Genomic DNA, 18,593 nt, shown 5'->3' on the forward strand with positions numbered 1-18,593 from the left:
GCCTTTCAGCCTGTTGCCCTCTGTGCGCCTTCATGTGGGAGCTCCCTCCTGCACCACGTGGATTTTGAGAACTCAACCATAAGGATGAGGCGTCTCCTCCTGAGCAGTTTAATACTGGTGGATTATTTGGCAGTATGGGAACCAGGCGATCATTCCCTAGCAAACCTTTCAGTTTCATATGCTGGAGTGTATTGACAGTGTATTGTGAAATATTAGCATTCTGCTTCACCAGGGCATGCTGCTAAAGCTTTGGCTTTGTGGTTGCTTGGTGTTGGTTGTTTAGGAAGGGTCCTTCTGTATAACCCTGGCTGGCCTTCATTTTTGGGATTAAAGGTGTATGCTAACATGCTTGACATTGAAAATGAGTTTAAAAACCTTTTCAGAACTAAGAGTCGAGCCAGGTGGTGGTGGCGCACGCCTTTAATCCCAGCACTTGGGATGCAGAGGCAGGGGGATTTCTGAGTTCGAGGCCAGCCTGGTCAAAAAAGTGAGTTCCAGGACAGCCAGGGATCAAGGAAACAAAAACAAACAAACAAACAAAAAAAAAACAAAAGAACTAAGAGTCTTTATTTTGCCTTCACTAAAATACTTTTTTTAAGTTTTGCATGTTGTTGAGGAATGTTTTTCTTTGTAACATGAAGGGAGAGTACAACTGTCCTTCATTTGTTTCCATAGTCAGTAGTAAAGTTTTTCTGTGTATCTAGTAACTGTAACTATGAAATTCAAGGTATATAAATTCTGGAGTAATTCAGATATTTCAAATTAAAAATACAAATAAAATTAATTATATTAATGTGCGTATGTAAAGTTCTAAAAATAGTTTTTGGAATTTCTAGTTATTATAAATAGTTATATTGTAAGTAGTATTATAAATAGTTATATGACCAACTCTTAAGCAAGAGTGAATGAAAATAGATTGTAAAGATATATTCCAGTTTATAAATTATATATATTTAATAAATTTGAGTGAAAAATTGATTGGACCTCTTTGATTAAATCTATTTGAGGATTTTTGTGGTAATACAGGACTACCGGACCTTCTTTTAGGCCTATCAGATGCGCCCAGCAATTATATTCTTTGATGAAATTGATGGTTTGGCTCCAGTACGATCTAGCAGGCAAGATCAGATTCACAGGTAAACTTGATTAAGTTGTGTTAATATTATATAAAAGATAAGAATTATATAGTGAACAAGAACTCAGCCCACAGAATCAACTGACTGGGATTCAAGTGGGCCTATATTGATTTAGGGAGTGTCTGGCCTAGGTCCTAGGAATACATACTATGGTTGTATAGCTCGGTGTTCTTGTGGTGTTTCTAACAGTGGGAGTGAGGGCTGTCTCTGACGCTTGCTTGCCTTTGGACCCTTTTTCTCCTACTAGGTTGCCTAGTCCAGCCTTAATGTAAGAATATGTGCTTGCTCTTGCATAGCTTGTCATGCCATGTCTGGTTGAAGTCCCTGGGAGACCTGCTGTTTTATGAAGGAAGGTGGGAGAGGGGAGGGAGGACAAACTGCCATCAGGTTGTTGTAATATATAAAAAAAAATAAAAAGGAAAATTTTTTTCAAAATAAAACCCCCACAAAATTAAATTAATACTATATTTAATATGAAAAAGATAAATCATGAAAGAAACTCATATATTAATATCTATATAAATTAGATAGATAGATTTTTTTAAGTTAACCTGTTTTGAGTATCAAGTTATTATCAATACAGTTTATAGTCTTGGTTACAGATTTAATGTATGTTACAGGCATTGATGAATATAACAAGGCTGTGTATAGAATGTGGCTGACCTAGCCAATTATCTGTAGTTCTAGCCTGTCTACAACTAAGACCTGAGAATTAGATTTTTATCAAGTTTTAGGCTCACGGCGGTGGGTGGCACACTCCTTTAATCCCAGCACTTGGGAGGCAGAGGCAGGCGGATTTCTGAGTTCGAGGCCAGCCTGGTCTACAAAGTGAGTTCCAGGACAGCCAGGAATAAAAAAGTTAGAAAAGTTGTACCTTTTTTTTTTTTTTAATGAAAATGAGGACATGGTTGTTCCTGTGGTTGAGAAGAGTTGTATGAGGTAGAGTTCATCCAGAGTCCAGACTGAGCCAGGCCATGAGTGAAGAGAGGAAGGGGAGACAGGGCAAAGCAGCAAAGAGCAAACTGACCAGGAGCCAAGTGGCCAAGTAGCTGGATTCAACAGGAATCAGAGGCTGGGGGAGAGGGTAGGGTAGGAGTGGGCTGAGAAGTACTGGGATGACCAAGGTACTGAGTGGAACTTACCCAGAGTTTCATTGGCATCTGATATTTTTTCCAGGATGAAAAGAGAGCTACAAAACTATCTCAAGTCTAAATTAGTTTGTTAGCTTTTCGTTCATTTGAAATCTTTTTTGAGGTACTAGGGTGTGAACCCAAGACCTCCTAAGCCTTGCGTTACTGTGAGTTCTAGCTCAGCTTTACTATCAGAGCTTCTTTCTAAGTGGTCTCACTAGGCCATGGGTGAAGAGAGGGGAAGAGCAAGAGAGGAAGGGGAGACAGGGCAAAGCAGCAAAGATCTGACTGATTTTTGAGACACCGTAAAGCATATTTGCATGCCTTCATGTGTGATGAACAGATGTAGTAATGACAGTTTTGACCCTCTGTACTTCCCGTTTAGCAAGATGGGGCTTCTCTGTGTAGCCCTGGCTATCCTGGAACATGCTCTGTAGACCAGGCTAGCTTCAAACTTACCGAGCTCTGCCTGCCTCTGCTACTGTGTGCTGGGATTAGGTGTGAGCTACCATGTGTAGCTCAATTTTTTTTTTCCTGTCTTTAAAATGAGATTTGGTTTTTTTTTTTTTTTTTGGTTTTTCGAGACAGGGTTTCTCTGTGTAGCCCTGGATGTCCTGGCACTCACTTTGTAGACCAGGCTGGCCTCGAACTCAGAAATCCGCCTGCCTCTGCCTCCCAAGTGCTGGGATTAAAGGCGTGCGCCACCACGCCCGGCTTTGGTTTTTTTTTTTTTTAAAGATTTATTTATTTATTATATATAAGTACACTGTAGGTGTCCTCAGACACTCCAGAAGAGGGCGCCAGATCTCGTTACGGATGGTTGTGAGCCACCATGTGGTTGCTGGGATTTGAACTCTGGACCTTCGGAAGAGCAATCGGGTGCTCTTACCCACTGAGCCATCTCTCCAGCCCCCGAGATTTGGTATTCTTAAACCAGCAAAATTACTCTCTGAGATGTAATTTGATCCAGATACCCTCTTATAGCACCTGGGATGGTTTGAATATGAATGCTCCCATATATATTCTACTTTGTTTGCCATTGTACACATGAGTTTGTTGCACAATTTTTATGTAATTTGTCCTATATGAAAGTCCTCATATTCATGTTGTAGTCTGGATTTGGAACTTTGAAGTTCCCTGTGAAATATGCTTTATAAAAATTAAGTCCAGGATCTATTTGTGACTCTACAGATTATTTACTTTGTTGCTCTTTTTTTTTTCCTGGTCCTGAGCACACAGCCTTGCATATTATTAGGTAAACACTCTACCCTGAACTATGTACATCCCAGCCCTTGATTTCAGTGTATTTGGTTTTCTTTTTTAAATTTGTGCATATGTGCACGTGGGTGCTCACATGCATTCATGTGGAAGCCAGGGGAGGATGCTGAATGTCTTTCACTTTTCACTTTACATTCTTTGTGTGTATGTGCACATGTGCATGTATGTAGACAAACTGTTTGTGGATGCACGTGGAAGTTTGTGGTTGATGTTGTAAATCATCTCGAAAGCTCCTCTTTTCACTTACTGAGATGGGGTCTCTCATTTTATCCTGGTACTCACCAGTCTGGCTAATTACTTGCCAACTTGTGGGGGTCCCATGTCTTCACTTTATGAGGTGGAAACTCCAGGCAACTTTGCCACACTAACTTGGCAATTGAATGAATTCTGAGGATCAGAACGTCAGTCCTTCTGCTGGCAAAGCAAGCACTTGAACTGCTGAGCCATCTCTCCCCCCACATCAGTTCTCTCACTGAACCTGAAGTTCCCTGTTTGACTAGGCTGACTAAGGCCAGTGAGCTTTGGTGACTCACCTGTCCCTGCTTCACAGAGTTTAGGTGAGAAGCATCCTCAGTAACACCTGGCTTCTGTGGGAGTGCTGGGGGGCTGCCGTCCTCTTCTCAGCATGGGTTCTTAACCCCTGAACCATCTCTAGTTTCCCTGTGTTTTCCATTGAACAATAGCTAAGTGCCATAAAAAATTTCATTTGCACGTTTATCCATTGAAATAAACCTTACCAAAAGAAATGCTACTGCGTGATTCTTTGTCCATAATACTAACTAGTTTTCTTATTTTTTATGTTTAGTTCTATTGTTTCAACCCTGCTAGCTCTTATGGATGGTTTGGACAGCAGAGGAGAAATTGTGGTCATTGGAGCTACCAACCGGCTAGATTCCATAGACCCTGCTTTACGGAGGCCCGGTCGGTTTGACAGAGAGTTCCTTTTTAGTCTACCTGATAAAAATGTAAGAAAAGTTTACATGCTTTTTATTATTAATAGTTTTTGTAAAATGCATTCCTTTATGTGGCAGGGGTGGGGGAAATAGGAAGTGTTCGTGCTGCAGAGCAGATGTGTAGGTCAGATGTGGGAATAAGTTTTCCCTTTGTACTGTGTGGTCTTGTGGATAGAACTCAGCTCATCAAGCTTGGATGTAAAGCTGATTCAACCGGCTGAGCCGTTTTCCACTCCAGTAACAAGTTCTGATACAATAAAAAGTTGTAGACTTTAGTTTGGATCATGATCTTGTGATCATTCAGAAGACCTCAATAGAGGTAATTTATGATCGTTAAGCAAATCTCCTTCCCCAACTGCTTTTAAAACTGTTTTCGCTTAAGCATGCCCTTGATGTTGTCAGTTTCATTAGCTTCATGAGTCCTTAGCCAGCTCATTAGCTTTGCCTTCTGCCAGAACACTATTGTACTGCAGTAACTAGTACTAGTTAGGCTGAAACCACCGAATGCTTCCGAGAAGCATGTAAGGAAATATGAGTAGAGCTGACTGGAATGATCATTCAGCATTAACAGTGCTTACTTACAGCTTTTTTGGAGGACTGGAGTTAAGTCCCCAATACCCACATGGCGTATGTGGCTCAGAACCACGTATAACTCCAACTGGGGAATCTAGCACCTTCCTCTTGAACTCAAAAGCACCTGCACTCTAGTGCATATATCCATTCAAAGAAACAGTTAAAAATTTAAAATATATATTCTTTGCAAATGAGTAGAGCTGTCAGTATTCTTATTTCTTAATGTACTCCTGAATGGATAATGCTGGGTTTTTTTATTTACATAAATAATGAAGATAACTTGGGCACATTAAATAGAAATTGTTTAATTTTGTTATATGCTTATAGGTGTGGGTTTTTTCCCTTCATTTTCATGGTCTTATACTTCTATTTATATTGTTTTGGTTACTTTAAAATTTTAGATAGTCAAAAGTAGTTTGCATTCAAGCATTTCTATATGGGGTAACCTAATGGTTACAGATGTAGAAAATTAGAAGGTTTTTTTCCCCCATAGGCTCGAAAAGAGATTCTGAAGATTCATACAAGAGATTGGAATCCAAAGCCAGTGGACATGTTTCTAGAAGAACTAGCAGAACACTGTGTTGGTAAATACTTTTTTGGGCATGTATGAAAAATACTCTGTTCATTTCAGAGATGAAACAAGTTGAGGTCTTGCTTTAAAGTTTAGATTTAAAAGGCTGTGAGATGACCTAATGGGTAAAGGTGCTTATAGTTCAAACCTGGTGACCTGAGTTCGGTTCTTGGAAGACACAAGAAAGTGGAAGGAAAGAACTTTGCTCCACAAGGCTATCCTCTGACCTCTATGCATTTGTACTCACACATAACAAAGCCACAGATGTAGCCAGATGTAGTAGTACATATTTGCAGTGCTAGTAGCAGGAAACAAAGACAGACTGCAAGTTTATGGCCACCCTTGTCTGCCCAAGAAGAAAGAGCTGATCTGAAAACAGAGCACAGTTCATCTGTTTTCCATCTCTTTTGTGTGTTTACCTTTAAGATCCTAGATATTAAAGAATACTTGTCCAAGTGTAGCAGCATAACTATCTCTGCATCCCTATCACTTGGGAAACTGAGGCAGGATTGCCATGAGTTGAAGCCTATGTTAAGTATAATATCAGGCAAGCTATGGGTATATAGTTGTACCTTGTCTTAAAAAAATTGAAATATAAACATAAAATTGAGGACTAGAGAGCTACCTTAGTGTTACAAGTACATACTGCTCTTTCAGAGGCTCTGAGTTGTTTCCAGAACCTATGTCAGATGGCTCCCAACTACCTATAGCTCTAGCTCCAGGGAATCCAGTACCCTTTTCTAGCCTCTGTGTGCATCTGCACGGTAACATACATACCTCCACATGACAGAAACATAATTCTTTTTTTAATGGACAAATTGATCATTGAGGGAATTTGAGAGCAGCATAGACGTGAAAATAGTAATAGCCCTGTGAATTACGCAGTATTAATTTAGATACAGAGTCCTCTGCAGAGGATAAGTGAGTCTTGAAAGCTCACACAGTAAATGACAACTAGAATTTGAGCTTTGTCTGACTTTGGTGCACACCTTTAGTCTTGGGACTCCAGAGGCAGACGCAGAAGCAAGGGCAGGTGGATCTCTAAATCTGAGGTCAACCTGGTCTACACAGAGTTCTGGGCCAGCCAGAACTACACAGAGAGATCCTGTCTCAAAACAACACAACAGAATTCTTGCTCTTAATCTTTCTTCTGTACTTAGTGCTTGCATGTTTCATTCAAAGGTTATTGATTTGTTGACGCCATCTAAGTTCACTTTACGAGTGAGAAATTTTAGTTTTGTTACCCATAGTCTAGTAAAAGATTTAATTTTTAAATTTTTCTTTTAATCTTGAAGTTTGAGGGTTTTGTTTCTTTCTTTGCCTATTGATTCCCATAAATAGTCTAGTAAAAGATTTAATTTTTAAATTTTTCTTTTAATCATGACTGTCAGTAGTTTGAGGCTTTTGCTTCCCCCCTTTCCTGTTGATAGGATACTGTGGTGCGGATATTAAGTCAATCTGTGCTGAAGCTGCTTTATGTGCCCTACGTCGACGCTACCCACAGATCTACACCACCAGCGAGAAGCTACAGTTGGATCTCTCTTCAATTACCATCTCAGCTAAGGATTTTGAGGCAGCTATGCAGAAGATAAGACCAGCTTCCCAGAGAGCCGTGACATCACCCGGACAGGCACTGTCTGCCATTGTGAAACCACTTCTGCAAAATACTGTTCATATGATCTTAGAAGCCCTACAGAAAGTATTTCCACACGTGGAAGTTGGAACAAACAAGGCCTTAAATTCAGGTATAAAAACTTGATTGACCATTGAAAGAAAGAAAGAATGACCAAAAAAAAAATTACTAATGGACAGGTTCTTTCTTTTTTTTTTATTCTGTAGATGTTTCTTGCCCTTTTTTAGAAAGTGATTTGGCATACAGTGATGATGACACACCATCTGTGTATGAAAATGGACTTTCTCAAAAAGAAAATTTAAATTTTCTTCATTTAAATAGGTATGTTTCCCAGCAAATGAATGTTTTAGTGTGTAAATTCCATAAAAATGAGATTTTTTTTTTTTTTAAAAAACAAGGTAAAAGATGCCAGCTAACCAGCTTTGTATTTAAGTTAAAATGTTAGGGATGGTAAGAGGTCTCAGTTATTTTTTAATGTTTTCATTACAAACATGAAAGCCTAAGTTCAGCCCCTAAAGCCCATGAAAAATTGTAGGAATGAGCCCGGCAGTGGTGGCGCATGCCTTTAATCTCAGCACTTGGGAGGCAGAGGCAGGCAGATTTCTGAGTTCGAGGCCAGCCTAGTCTACAGAGTGAGTTCTAGGACAGCCAGGGCTACACAGAGAAACCCTATCTCGAAAAAAAAAAAGAAAAATGTAGGAATGGTGTAATTCCAATGTTGAGAAGGCAGGATCCCTGGGACTCACTAGACACCCAATCTAACCTAATTGGTGAGGTCCAGTAAGAGACCCAGCCTCAGGGGAGGTAACTAGGTTCGTAGGATGACACCTGAGATTATCTCCTATAGTCTGCCCCCACACAAGCACTTGTACCCATACACATTATACACTTACATTAAAAAATACCAAAGTTTGGGTATGAAGAGATTGGCTAAGCAATTAAGAGCACTGGTTGCTTTTCAAGAGGGTCTTGGGTTCAATTCCCAAAACCTACATCACAGTTCATAACCACCTGTAACTGGTTCCAGGAGACATGACACAGGCACTGCATGCTGGTGGTGCAGACATGCATTTAGCACTTGTGCACATAAAAATCTTTTTTTTTTTTTTTTAATAAAGTAATCAATAATTGAATTTTGGCCAGATTTAGTGGTACATGCCTTTAATCCCAGCACTTGGGTGTCAGAGGCAGGTGGCTCTCTGAGTTTGAGTCCAGCCTATTCTATATTACTGAATTCCAAGACAGCCAGAGCTAGCTACATGGTGAAACTCCATCTTAAAAAAAAGAAAAGAAAAACTCAAAATGCATTGTTGCTACTGTTATTCTGATGTAAAAGTATTCTTAAATCTGGGACGATTATTACGAGAAGCTTTGCCATGTTATAATTGGCTAGTCATATAGGCAAGACTTGTGAAGATTTGTAATTAGCGATTTAAAGGAAACATTCAAATTTCTCCCAAAGACAGCTTTTTTTTTATTTTATTTTTCCAGAAATGCCTGTTACCAGCCTATGTCTTTTCGACCAAGACTATTGATAGTGGGAGAACCAGGATTTGGACAGAGTTCTCACTTGGCACCAGCTGTCATCCATGCTTTGGAAAAATTTACTGTATATACATTAGACATTCCTGTTCTTTTTGGCATCAGTACGACATCTCCTGAAGAGGCATGTTCCCAAGTAAGTTTTCCAACCAATAAGTTATAAGATAAAAGTCATTCAGAGACAAAGTCTAAAGTTGACTTTTCTCTGGGTTGTTTTTGCTTTTAAACTTTTTTTTTTCCTAGACAGAGCTGTGGTTGTCCTGAACTGGCTTGGTAGAGTTGGCCTCAAACTCTCAGAGATCAGCGTGCCCCACCATGCCCAGCAAACTTGGACTTATAAAAATAAATTTTTATTCTTTTATATTTTTTAAAGATTATTATTATTTATATGAGTACACTGTTGCTCTCATCAGACACATTCCAGATGGTTGTGAGCCACCATGTGGTTGCTGGGAATTGAACTCAGGACTTCAAGCAGAGCAGTCAGTGTTCTCATCTGCTGAGCCATCTCTCCAGCCCCAGAAATTTTTATTTTATTTAAAGCTTACAAAATAGGAGCTGGAGAGATGGCTTAGAGGTTAAGAGGCCAGCTTGGTGTACAGAGTGAGTTCCAGGACAGCCAGGGCTACACAGAGAAACCCTGTCTTGAACACCATCCCCCCCCCCAAAAAAAAAGCATAATAGTAATAATATTGCTTAGTTATTAAATACTATACATTTTTCTACTTCTTAACATTTTGTCAGAACTTGGGTGAGTTATTCTGTTTTTTGTTTCTTTTTTCCTATTTGCAAGGTGTGAGATGATTTGGGTATTGTGGGAATTGATGTAGTTAAAACAATTACTGTTTCTTAATCAGTACACAGATGCTTTGCTGTTTCTATTGTTGACATGTTTAGACTTAATTGGTTAATATAAAAATATTTTATATTTGAACAGCAGAATAGCCTTGTAGATTTCATGGTCTATCTGTTTTCTAGTTGCCTGAATAAATTATTTTCTCCCAAATAAAGCATTTATTAAACAATTTTAAATGGTTGTAGGGTTTTTGGACAAGCATTCAAGAAATTTGAAGGTTTTATGTGAGAATCCTGGGACATTACTATAGCATTAGTTTTACTAATATGCAGACTTGAAACCAAATATAATTTAAAAAATTTTTTTCTTATTAGATGATTCGTGAAGCTAAGAGAACAGCACCCAGCATAGTCTATGTCCCACATATCCATTTGTGGTGGGAAATAGTTGGACCGACACTCAAAGCCACATTTACAACATTATTACAGACTATACCTTCATTTGCTCCAGTTTTACTACTTGCAACTTCTGAGAAACCATACTCAGCTTTGCCGGAGGAGGTAATTGGGGTAGGGGTGCAGAAGAGTTATCTTACCCTAAAATAACTTACCCGAAGAACCAAGTGCTTCGGAGGTAAATGAAACATGAGGAGTAGTCTTCATCAGGTACACCAGTGGTGGCTGTTTGTGTTGTGCGCTCACTGTTTAGAATGTACAGGTCTAGTAAGGGGAGATATAGTCGTGCCCCCCCCCCCCCACACACACACACACACAGGGTTTCTCTGTGTAGCCCTGACTGTCCTGGAACTCACTTTGTAGACCAGGCTGGCCTCGAATTCAGAAATTCACCTGCCTTTGCCTCCCAAGTGCTGGGATTAAAGGTGTACGCCACCACCGGCTGGCATACATGGTAATGTTGTTTTTAACAAAGGTTGAACCATTTTGCTTTTCTTCACTTCTCAGCAACACTTGCTTTTATGCCATTATTTTTGAACATTGATTCCCATTTCATATCTTTGGGGTGTGAGACTTAGTAAGCCCATTGCATAAATTAGTATAATAAGTGTTACTATATTCTAGTTAGATTCTTCAGTTTTAAAGATGACCCGACATTTAAAGATATTTAAAGATGACACCTCTATCCATACTTAATTCTCTGTGTATGGGTTCCCTTCCTGCTTGTGTGCTTATATGTCACATGCATGTGTTGCCTGTAGAGGCCAGAATAGGACATCAGATCCCCTGGAGCTAGAGTTACAGGTGGCTGTGAGCTGCTGTGGGCGTGCTAGGACTCAGAATGGGGTCCTCTAGACGAGCAGCAAGTGCTCTTAACCACTGAGCCATCTCCCCGGCTTCTGTACACCTACTTTAAAATGTTATTAGAAATATGCATTTATTCTACTGATGGGCTAAGTAATTGGTAACATACATGTGTGTTTGTTTATATTTCATACATGTATGTTCCTTATCTGTTATACTTTTTTCAAGGTACGAGAATTGTTTACCCATGATCATGGAGAAATTTTTAATGTACAATTACCAGATAAAGAAGAACGAACCAAATTTTTTGAAGATTTAATTTTAAAACAAGCTTCAAAGCCTCCTGTGTCACAAAAGAAAGCAGGTTCGTTATCTAATAGAAAATAATTATAAGAAAAATTACAGCTAATGTAACTGACATCTACCCAATTGCACAAATTCATCCTCAGTTTCGGGGTGACATATATATATATACATATATATATATATGTGTGTGTGTGTGTGTGTGTGTGTGTGTGTGTGTGTGTGTGTGTGTGTGTGTGTGTGTATGATTTAAAATAGCTCCGCTTCCTGCTAAAATGGACTAATGTGTACATAAGGTGTTTCGTGTGTTTCATAGAATAGCACTAGCTTGTCTTAGGTTCCTCTTTTCATGACTTATATTTAATTATGTAAAGGCATGTGCGCATGAGAGCCAGGAGAGGGTGGTTGAAGCTAAACTTTGAGGCAGTTGTGAGCTCCCGGAGGTGAGTGCTGGGAACTGTGTGTCCTCTAGAAGATCAAGGTGCTCTTAGCCACCGAGCCACCACCCCAGCTCTAGAGCTGTGTAGCTGTGTTCTTACCTCTACTACCACTACCTTGTTCTGTTGTTTGTTTTAAGAAAAAGCAAAAATTGTATTTAAAATGCACACAGTGTCACAGTTTCACTTTTGGTTCTTGTAATGCTTCTATCTTTGTCCCTTATTGCTGCTTAACTTGGGTCTGGAGTTTCAGATATCAGTGCTGGGAATGAACCTAGGTTCTTTGCAGGACCAACAGGATGCTTTTAAAAGGTTGAACTCTCTCTCCTTTTTTCCCTTTTTCCTTTCTTTTTGGTTTTTTGAAAGATTTTCTCTGTGTAACCCTTCTCCCTGGCTGGCCTGGAACTCAGGTTGGCCTTAAACTCACAGACATCCACCTGTATCTTCTGAGTGCTGGGATTAAAGACTTAGTTTAAATTACTTTTTATTTAGTGTTTGTATGCACAAGTCAGGACACAGCTTGCAAAAGTCACTTCTGGAATTCAGGTCATAGGGTTTGATAGCAGGCACTTATGTCTAAGCCACCTCTAGTCTCATTTCTTCTTTTAATCCTGAATATTGGTTTCCCATCCATTGTAAAGAAAATAACCCTCCACCCTTATTCGGTTTGAACTGAGTTATTTATTGCCCTCCAGTTGTGGAGGGTGTTAACTAAAATCTCCCTCCATGCGAAGTTCTGCAGGCCTTGGAGGTGCTCCCAGTCGCACCACCGCCTGAACCAAGACCACTGACAGCAGAGGAAGTGAAACGGCTTGAAGAACAAGAAGAAGATACATTCAGAGAACTCAGGATTTTCTTAAGAAATGTCACACATAGACTTGCTATTGATAAGCGATTCCGAGTCTTTACTAAGCCTGTTGACCCTGATGAGGTATTATTAATTTCATCTTTGGATCAAATATATTTAGGCCATAATGATAGAAAAACAAAATAGTTCGTGTAGGTCCCCTGCAGAACTCAGAACTTGTGTTCTCTATATGACATGCGAACATAGTGTCCTAAGCATGTATATATAGACTGTAAGAGCTATCCAATATATTTCTATTGTCTCAGAGAATAAACAGTAAACTTTTCTACACATTTAGACAAAAGGAGCTTTAGACTGTTTTAATTACTCGTGGTATTATCATTTGTAGTTTAAAACGTTGGGCTTAGAGATGGGTTTTTAAGACAGGGACTTGCTTTGTCATATAGGCTGGTCTGAAGTTTACTATGTAGTATAGGCTACCATGAACTAAGTGCTGGGGTTACGGGCTTATGTCAGTATTTGTCTGTTCTTAAACCAACATTGAAGGATGAGTAATAATTGAATAAGGAAAGAAATAAAAGATAATACTAGCGAATATAACTGCTCAAGAATAGGAGTAAATATCAAGCAGAAATGGATTTATGATAGCGCCAAAGCATTCATCAATATAGCATCCTTATTTTACTTCCTCTCTATTGCCATTGCAGAAAATCTTTTTCTTTTTTTTTTTTAAATATATATAACGCTAAGTGATTTGGTCATTTGCTTGGATTTTAGGTTCCTGATTATGTCACTGTCATAAAGCAACCAATGGACCTTTCATCTGTAATCAGTAAAATTGATTTACATAAATATCTCACTGTGAAGGACTATTTGAAGGATATTGATCTAATCTGTAGTAATGCTTTAGAATACAATCCAGATAGAGATCCTGGAGGTGAGCATTAATGAATTCCTTTTTAAGGTGTGCTTTGAGGGGGCTACTCATAATTAATGAGGGTTGTTGATGGTGTTTATTTGTTTGGTTGGTTATAAATATTTTACATTCAAAATACTGTATAATTCTCACAATTACCTCATTTTATTCTACAGCTGAGAAAGGTATAGTTTCGAAAGATTAGAACTTTGTTCAGAGTCACAGTGCCAGGGAAGGACAAGGGCAGAATTTGGGTGCACAGTTCTTGGTGTTGTTTGCTTGCTTGTTTTTCTCACTCAGATCCCCAAATATTAACCACATAATGCATCCTCTAATGCAGAGGTTCTCAACCTTCCTAATGCTGTCATCCTCTGATACAGTTCTTTATTTCATTGCTACTTCCCAGCTGTAATGTTGCTACTGTCTTATGAATTGTAATACAAACATTTGATGTGCAGGCTATCTGATATGCAGTCCTGTTTCGTTTTGACCCACCAGTTGGAAAGCACTAATGGAACAGCAGCTTGAGTAGGAAGATAAAGCACTAATAAAGTAGATTTCACTTTCTTCTCCACTTCTCTCTCTGTGTGCTCTCTTTCCTACCCTCCCCCCTTCCCCATGAAGACTTCCCTGGCCTTGTCCTTGGGGCCAAGGAACTCACCCATCTAAGCAGCTTCCCAATAAACCTGCATTTAATATAAAAATAAAATAGATTTCAAAGTATTTTTCTTTTTTTTTTTTAAGATTTATTTATTTCATGTATGTGAGTATACTGTAGCTGCCTTCAGACACCTGAGAATGAGGCATTGGATCCCATTACCGATGATTGTGAGCCAGCATGTGTTTGCTGGGATTTGAACGCAGGACCTGTGGAAGAGCAGTGCTCCTAACAACTAAGCCATCTCTCCAGCCCCTTTTTAAGTTTTTTTTTTTTAATGATGTATTTATTCTTATTTTATGTGCATTGATGTTTTGCCTCCATGAATGTCTATCTTAGGGTATCAGATCCTTTGGAACTGAAATTGGAGTTGTGAGTTGCCATGTAGGTGCTGGGATTTGAACTCAGGCTCTTTTTTTTTTTTTTTTTTTTTTTTAATTATTGATCAATATTTTTTAACTTTTTAACATCCTGCTCACTGTCCCCCTTCCAGTCATTCCCCCCAACACAACACACCTCCCTTTTTCTCTGAGTGGATGGGAGCCCCACTGGTCCCCTGGATATCCCTCTACCCTGGGGCTTCAAGTCTCTGCAAGGCTAGGCGCTTCCAGTCCCACTAAGGCCAGACAAAGCAGCCCAGCTAGAAGAACATATCCCGTGTACAGCTTTTGGGATAGCCCCTGTTCTAGTTGTTAAGGACCCACCTGAAGCTGTACACCTGTTACATATGTGCGGGAAGGCCTAGGTCCAGCCCATGTATGTTCTCTGAGAGTCCCAAGGGTCTGGTTTAGTTGACTCTGTTGGTCTTTTTGTAGAGTTTCTATCCCTTTTAGGGTTGCAAGCCTTCTTCCTCTTCCTCAGAGTCTCCAAGCTCTATCCACTGTTTGGCTGTATGAATGAACCCAGGCTTTTTAATAGCTCAGCTATTGCAGGATATTTGACCACACTGTGAACTCCTAGTTTGTATTATTTTCTGAAAAAAAAACTCTTTCTAGTTGTGTGGCTCTCCCTTAACACCCACCTTTAATCCCAAACAAGTTTACATCAAGTTAGTGTGTAGAAGGAAGCCTTCATGTTTGAAAGTGATGTCTAATTGAGAGATAAAGTGAGGAATTATAAAGATTTGACATCTGAGAAGAGAGGGTAAAGGGAAGCTACTTCAGAGAACAGTGTGGAGAGGGGCAGAGGCAGTTTTATTGAGACTATTGTACAGTGACAGACTGCACAGAGAACAGTGTAGGCACAGGTGAAGACAGAATGAAAAGGAGCCAGAAGATTAGTAAAGGACTATTAAAGTTCCTTTTGTTCTTTTTTGGGGTGGGTGGGTGGATTGACTGACTGACTGACTGATTGATTGATTGACTGATTGATTGGAGTCAGAGTCTCACAGTGTAGCCCTGGCTGACCTAAACCTCACAGATCTGCCTGCCTCTGCTTTCCTGGTATAGGGATTAAAGAATGCCAGCCCCTGTTAAAATCAAGATGGCGTGGCTCCTGTTTGCCTTGACGTATGTCCAAGTCATTAAATTATTACTCAAAGCAGAACAACTTCTATGAAGTTAAGGAATTGTAATAGCTACTATCGTCACCCAAAATACTAAGTTTACTATTGGAAAAGGATTAAGAATTCTATTTCCTTATTTCTCAGATCGTCTTATCAGGCATAGAGCTTGTGCTTTGAGAGACACTGCTTATGCAATAATTAAAGAGGAGCTTGATGAAGACTTTGAGCAGCTTTGTGAAGAAATTCAGGAATCTCGGAAGAAGAGAGGTAGGGAAGTGCTTGGGCGTCTGAAGAAGATGCTTTGGGTGAATGGCCTCAGTCTTTGTCTCGCTTTGAGTTCTGGGGACAGTTTTTAAAATCCTGTTTATCTGCTTATAAGGTTGTAGCTCCTCCAAATACGCACCATCTTATTACCACGTCATGCCAAAGCAAAATTCTCCTCCTGTTGGTGATAAAAAGTCAGATCAAGAGCAGAACGAGAAGCTAAAGGTACCATGCACTCCTGTGGCATGCAGCACACCTGGTAAGTACTCTGGGGTAATTCACGTGTATGGCATTCCTTCATTCTCTTCTTGCGCCCTTTACTTTGTCTTGTACTTTGTTTTGCTAACACAGTAAATTGTATCTACTTTGCTGATACTCAAGCAGCTAAACTGTAAAGTGCCCAGAGCCTTCTTTTTCTATATACATTTTTGCAAATACAGTGAATTGTTTAGTGACAAAGCCTTGGCGTTGTGCTGAAGTTCTGCCTTCTCTTACCACCCAAGCACTCAGCTGTCTCTCAAGTTGTATTATTTTTGTTATGGTTTTTCAAGTTCAACCTGTATTCTCCAGTTGTAGTGTCTACTAAGCCTTACCTCTTTCTAAGACAAATGAAGCGTAGTTTTACTGTCTACCCTAGACAGAAATTTAAACTCTCCTGTACTTTAGTTTCTTCTGTTGTAAACTGATGATGCTAATGGTAGCAAGCCTCATGAGTTTAAAGTGAGATTCCAATGAATTGGTCTGCACGACATGCTTAAGAGAATGCTTAGTAGGTCATTAGAAGTCTTGACCAGGAGTTATTCAGTGTGTGGCCCATCCTGCTGTGCAGCAGTAACTTATAATGCATCACATAGATCATGTCATTGCCCCCCTTAAAGTTATTTAAGATTTTTTGATAATTCAAAAATCTCAACTTGGCTCAGGTCATTTTGTGACCTGGCCATCCTTCGTGTCTATCTTGTCACAGTAGTTTACTGTTCTGTGTTTCGGCCATGTGAAAGTACTGCAGTTTCTTGACTTCTTTACCTCTTGTTTCTTACGTTAAACTCCTTGTAGCTCAGTTGAAAAGAAAATTCCATAAAAAGTCAAAGTGGCATGTAGGCACCAAAATAAAGCGAAGGAAAATTTCACAAGCTAAAGACAACAGCCTGAGTGCTATGAACAGTTCAAGTAGGAGTGACACAGAAGACAGTCAGCACACACATGCAGAGCACACGGAGCTTGGAAACACGGACGAGTCCTCGGTAGAAGAAAGTGACAAGCAAAATAGACTTGAAAGCAACATAGACTTGAAAAGTAACTCAAGTTCCTCTAATATTGAGAATGAAGTTGAAGAGCCTAAGGAAACTGCGGAGGGCACAGAACTGAGAAAAGACAGGATTGTTTGCAGGGGTGATGCCTCTGGCTCCCAGGTCGTAGACATTCCCGAAGACAGTGAATCAAAAGGTAAGTCTCACGGAAAAAGTCAACTCCTCAGCACCCGGGAGGCCAAGGCAGGTGGATCTAAGTTTGAGACCAGCCTGGTCTACAGAGCTAACTCTTAACAGCCAAGGCTAGTAAAGAGAAACCCTCCCTGTTTCGAGAAACAATAATAATAAACACCTTTTAAAACTTGAGATAATTCCTAAAGAAAGTCCTTATATACCAATGTATTGCTTTTGCTGTTTTTCAGAGCACAGATGTTAACTAAGTAGAAAAATAGCATTATCTTTACTTAACCTTTCCGCTAATAGACCCAAACATCCATGCATACATGTATAATAGACTAAGCTTTTGTGATGATGGACTACCCCGGAGATTCCATCCCTGTGGCTACTCTAAGATCATGGCAGTGTCCATGTTTCTCAGTTGTACTCTAATGGGCTATAGAACATGAATGGACTATAGAAAATCTTGAGTGCAGCCACAGTATTAGAGTAAACTACTGCAGGAAAGAGAATGGAAACCAACCTCTAACCCACATACAGGAAGAGGGGTGGAGAAAAGAGGGAAAGAGATGCATATGTTTCTCCCCAGCCCCTGCGAGAGGCGGAGGCTAAATGAGGCAAGGATATACTCAGGTCCTGAAAAGACATTGTTCAGACTAATACCAACTTCTTTAGTGATTATTATCCCATTAGTTGCTAAGAAAAAGTGACACTTGACTCGGTGTGCCCCCTTTCTGCCAGTTTCAAAGGACCTGTCAATCCCCTAAAAAATCAATTTGAGAACTACTTCTTATATTTTTGTTTTGGTGGGGTTCTGTTTGTTTGCTTTGAGTCAAATTTTACTAAGTAGCCTCAACTGGCCTGGTTTCTAATTCATAAAGATCTATCTTCTGTTTCCTGAGTGCTGGGATTAAAGGCAGGCATTAATCTCATTATTTGTCTTAGGCATTATGTTTGTGAACAAAATAATAATTGTTTAATTTTTCTCTTTAGAAATGGATTTTCTGCGAAGGACTCTAGCTAGAGGTTCCCAGGTAGAACAGCAGGAGCTCATCAGTATGGAGCAGGCTCTGGCCGTTCTCTCTCAGCCGACACCCTCACTTGTGGTGGACCACAAGCAGTTAACAGTACGTTGAACTGAAATCCTAATGCCCTCACTAGACATTTTAGTCTTCCTCACACAAGAGATTGCAGGCTAGAGGTAAATTAACTACATAGGGATTCCTCTTAAATTCCTTCTCCTTCACGAAAAGCTCTTCTGGGCTGGAAAGCTGGCTCAGAGGCTCAGAGCTCTGACTGCTCTTGAAAACTTAGGTGTAACATCCGGTGTCCTCTTCTGGCCTCTGGGCTCCAGGTATGCCCATAGTATACATTAGATAAATATTTAAGTAATTTTTTTTATAAA

General features: G+C 39.7%; 1 protein-coding gene across 1 annotated transcript in view; it reads left to right on the forward strand.

Annotated features, from left to right (window-relative positions):
* Positions 1-18,593, forward strand: part of Atad2 (ATPase family AAA domain containing 2) — a 42,938-nt gene that overhangs the window by 21,496 nt on the left and 2,849 nt on the right. Inside the window, exons 13-26 of the mRNA XM_021183846.2 lie at positions 1,048-1,136; positions 4,350-4,509; positions 5,564-5,654; positions 7,072-7,386; positions 7,481-7,595; positions 8,766-8,952; positions 9,987-10,172; positions 11,100-11,235; positions 12,346-12,542; positions 13,197-13,356; positions 15,642-15,764; positions 15,877-16,020; positions 16,818-17,207; positions 18,182-18,315. Coding sequence (XP_021039505.1) covers positions 1,048-1,136; positions 4,350-4,509; positions 5,564-5,654; positions 7,072-7,386; positions 7,481-7,595; positions 8,766-8,952; positions 9,987-10,172; positions 11,100-11,235; positions 12,346-12,542; positions 13,197-13,356; positions 15,642-15,764; positions 15,877-16,020; positions 16,818-17,207; positions 18,182-18,315 — 2,427 coding nt within the window. The remainder of the gene's footprint in view (positions 1-1,047; positions 1,137-4,349; positions 4,510-5,563; positions 5,655-7,071; positions 7,387-7,480; positions 7,596-8,765; positions 8,953-9,986; positions 10,173-11,099; positions 11,236-12,345; positions 12,543-13,196; positions 13,357-15,641; positions 15,765-15,876; positions 16,021-16,817; positions 17,208-18,181; positions 18,316-18,593) is intronic.

This window comes from Mus caroli, unplaced genomic scaffold (assembly GCF_978045245.1).
Source record: "Mus caroli unplaced genomic scaffold, Mus_caroli_1 scaffold_16, whole genome shotgun sequence".
Classification (NCBI taxonomy): domain Eukaryota; kingdom Metazoa; phylum Chordata; class Mammalia; order Rodentia; family Muridae; genus Mus; species Mus caroli.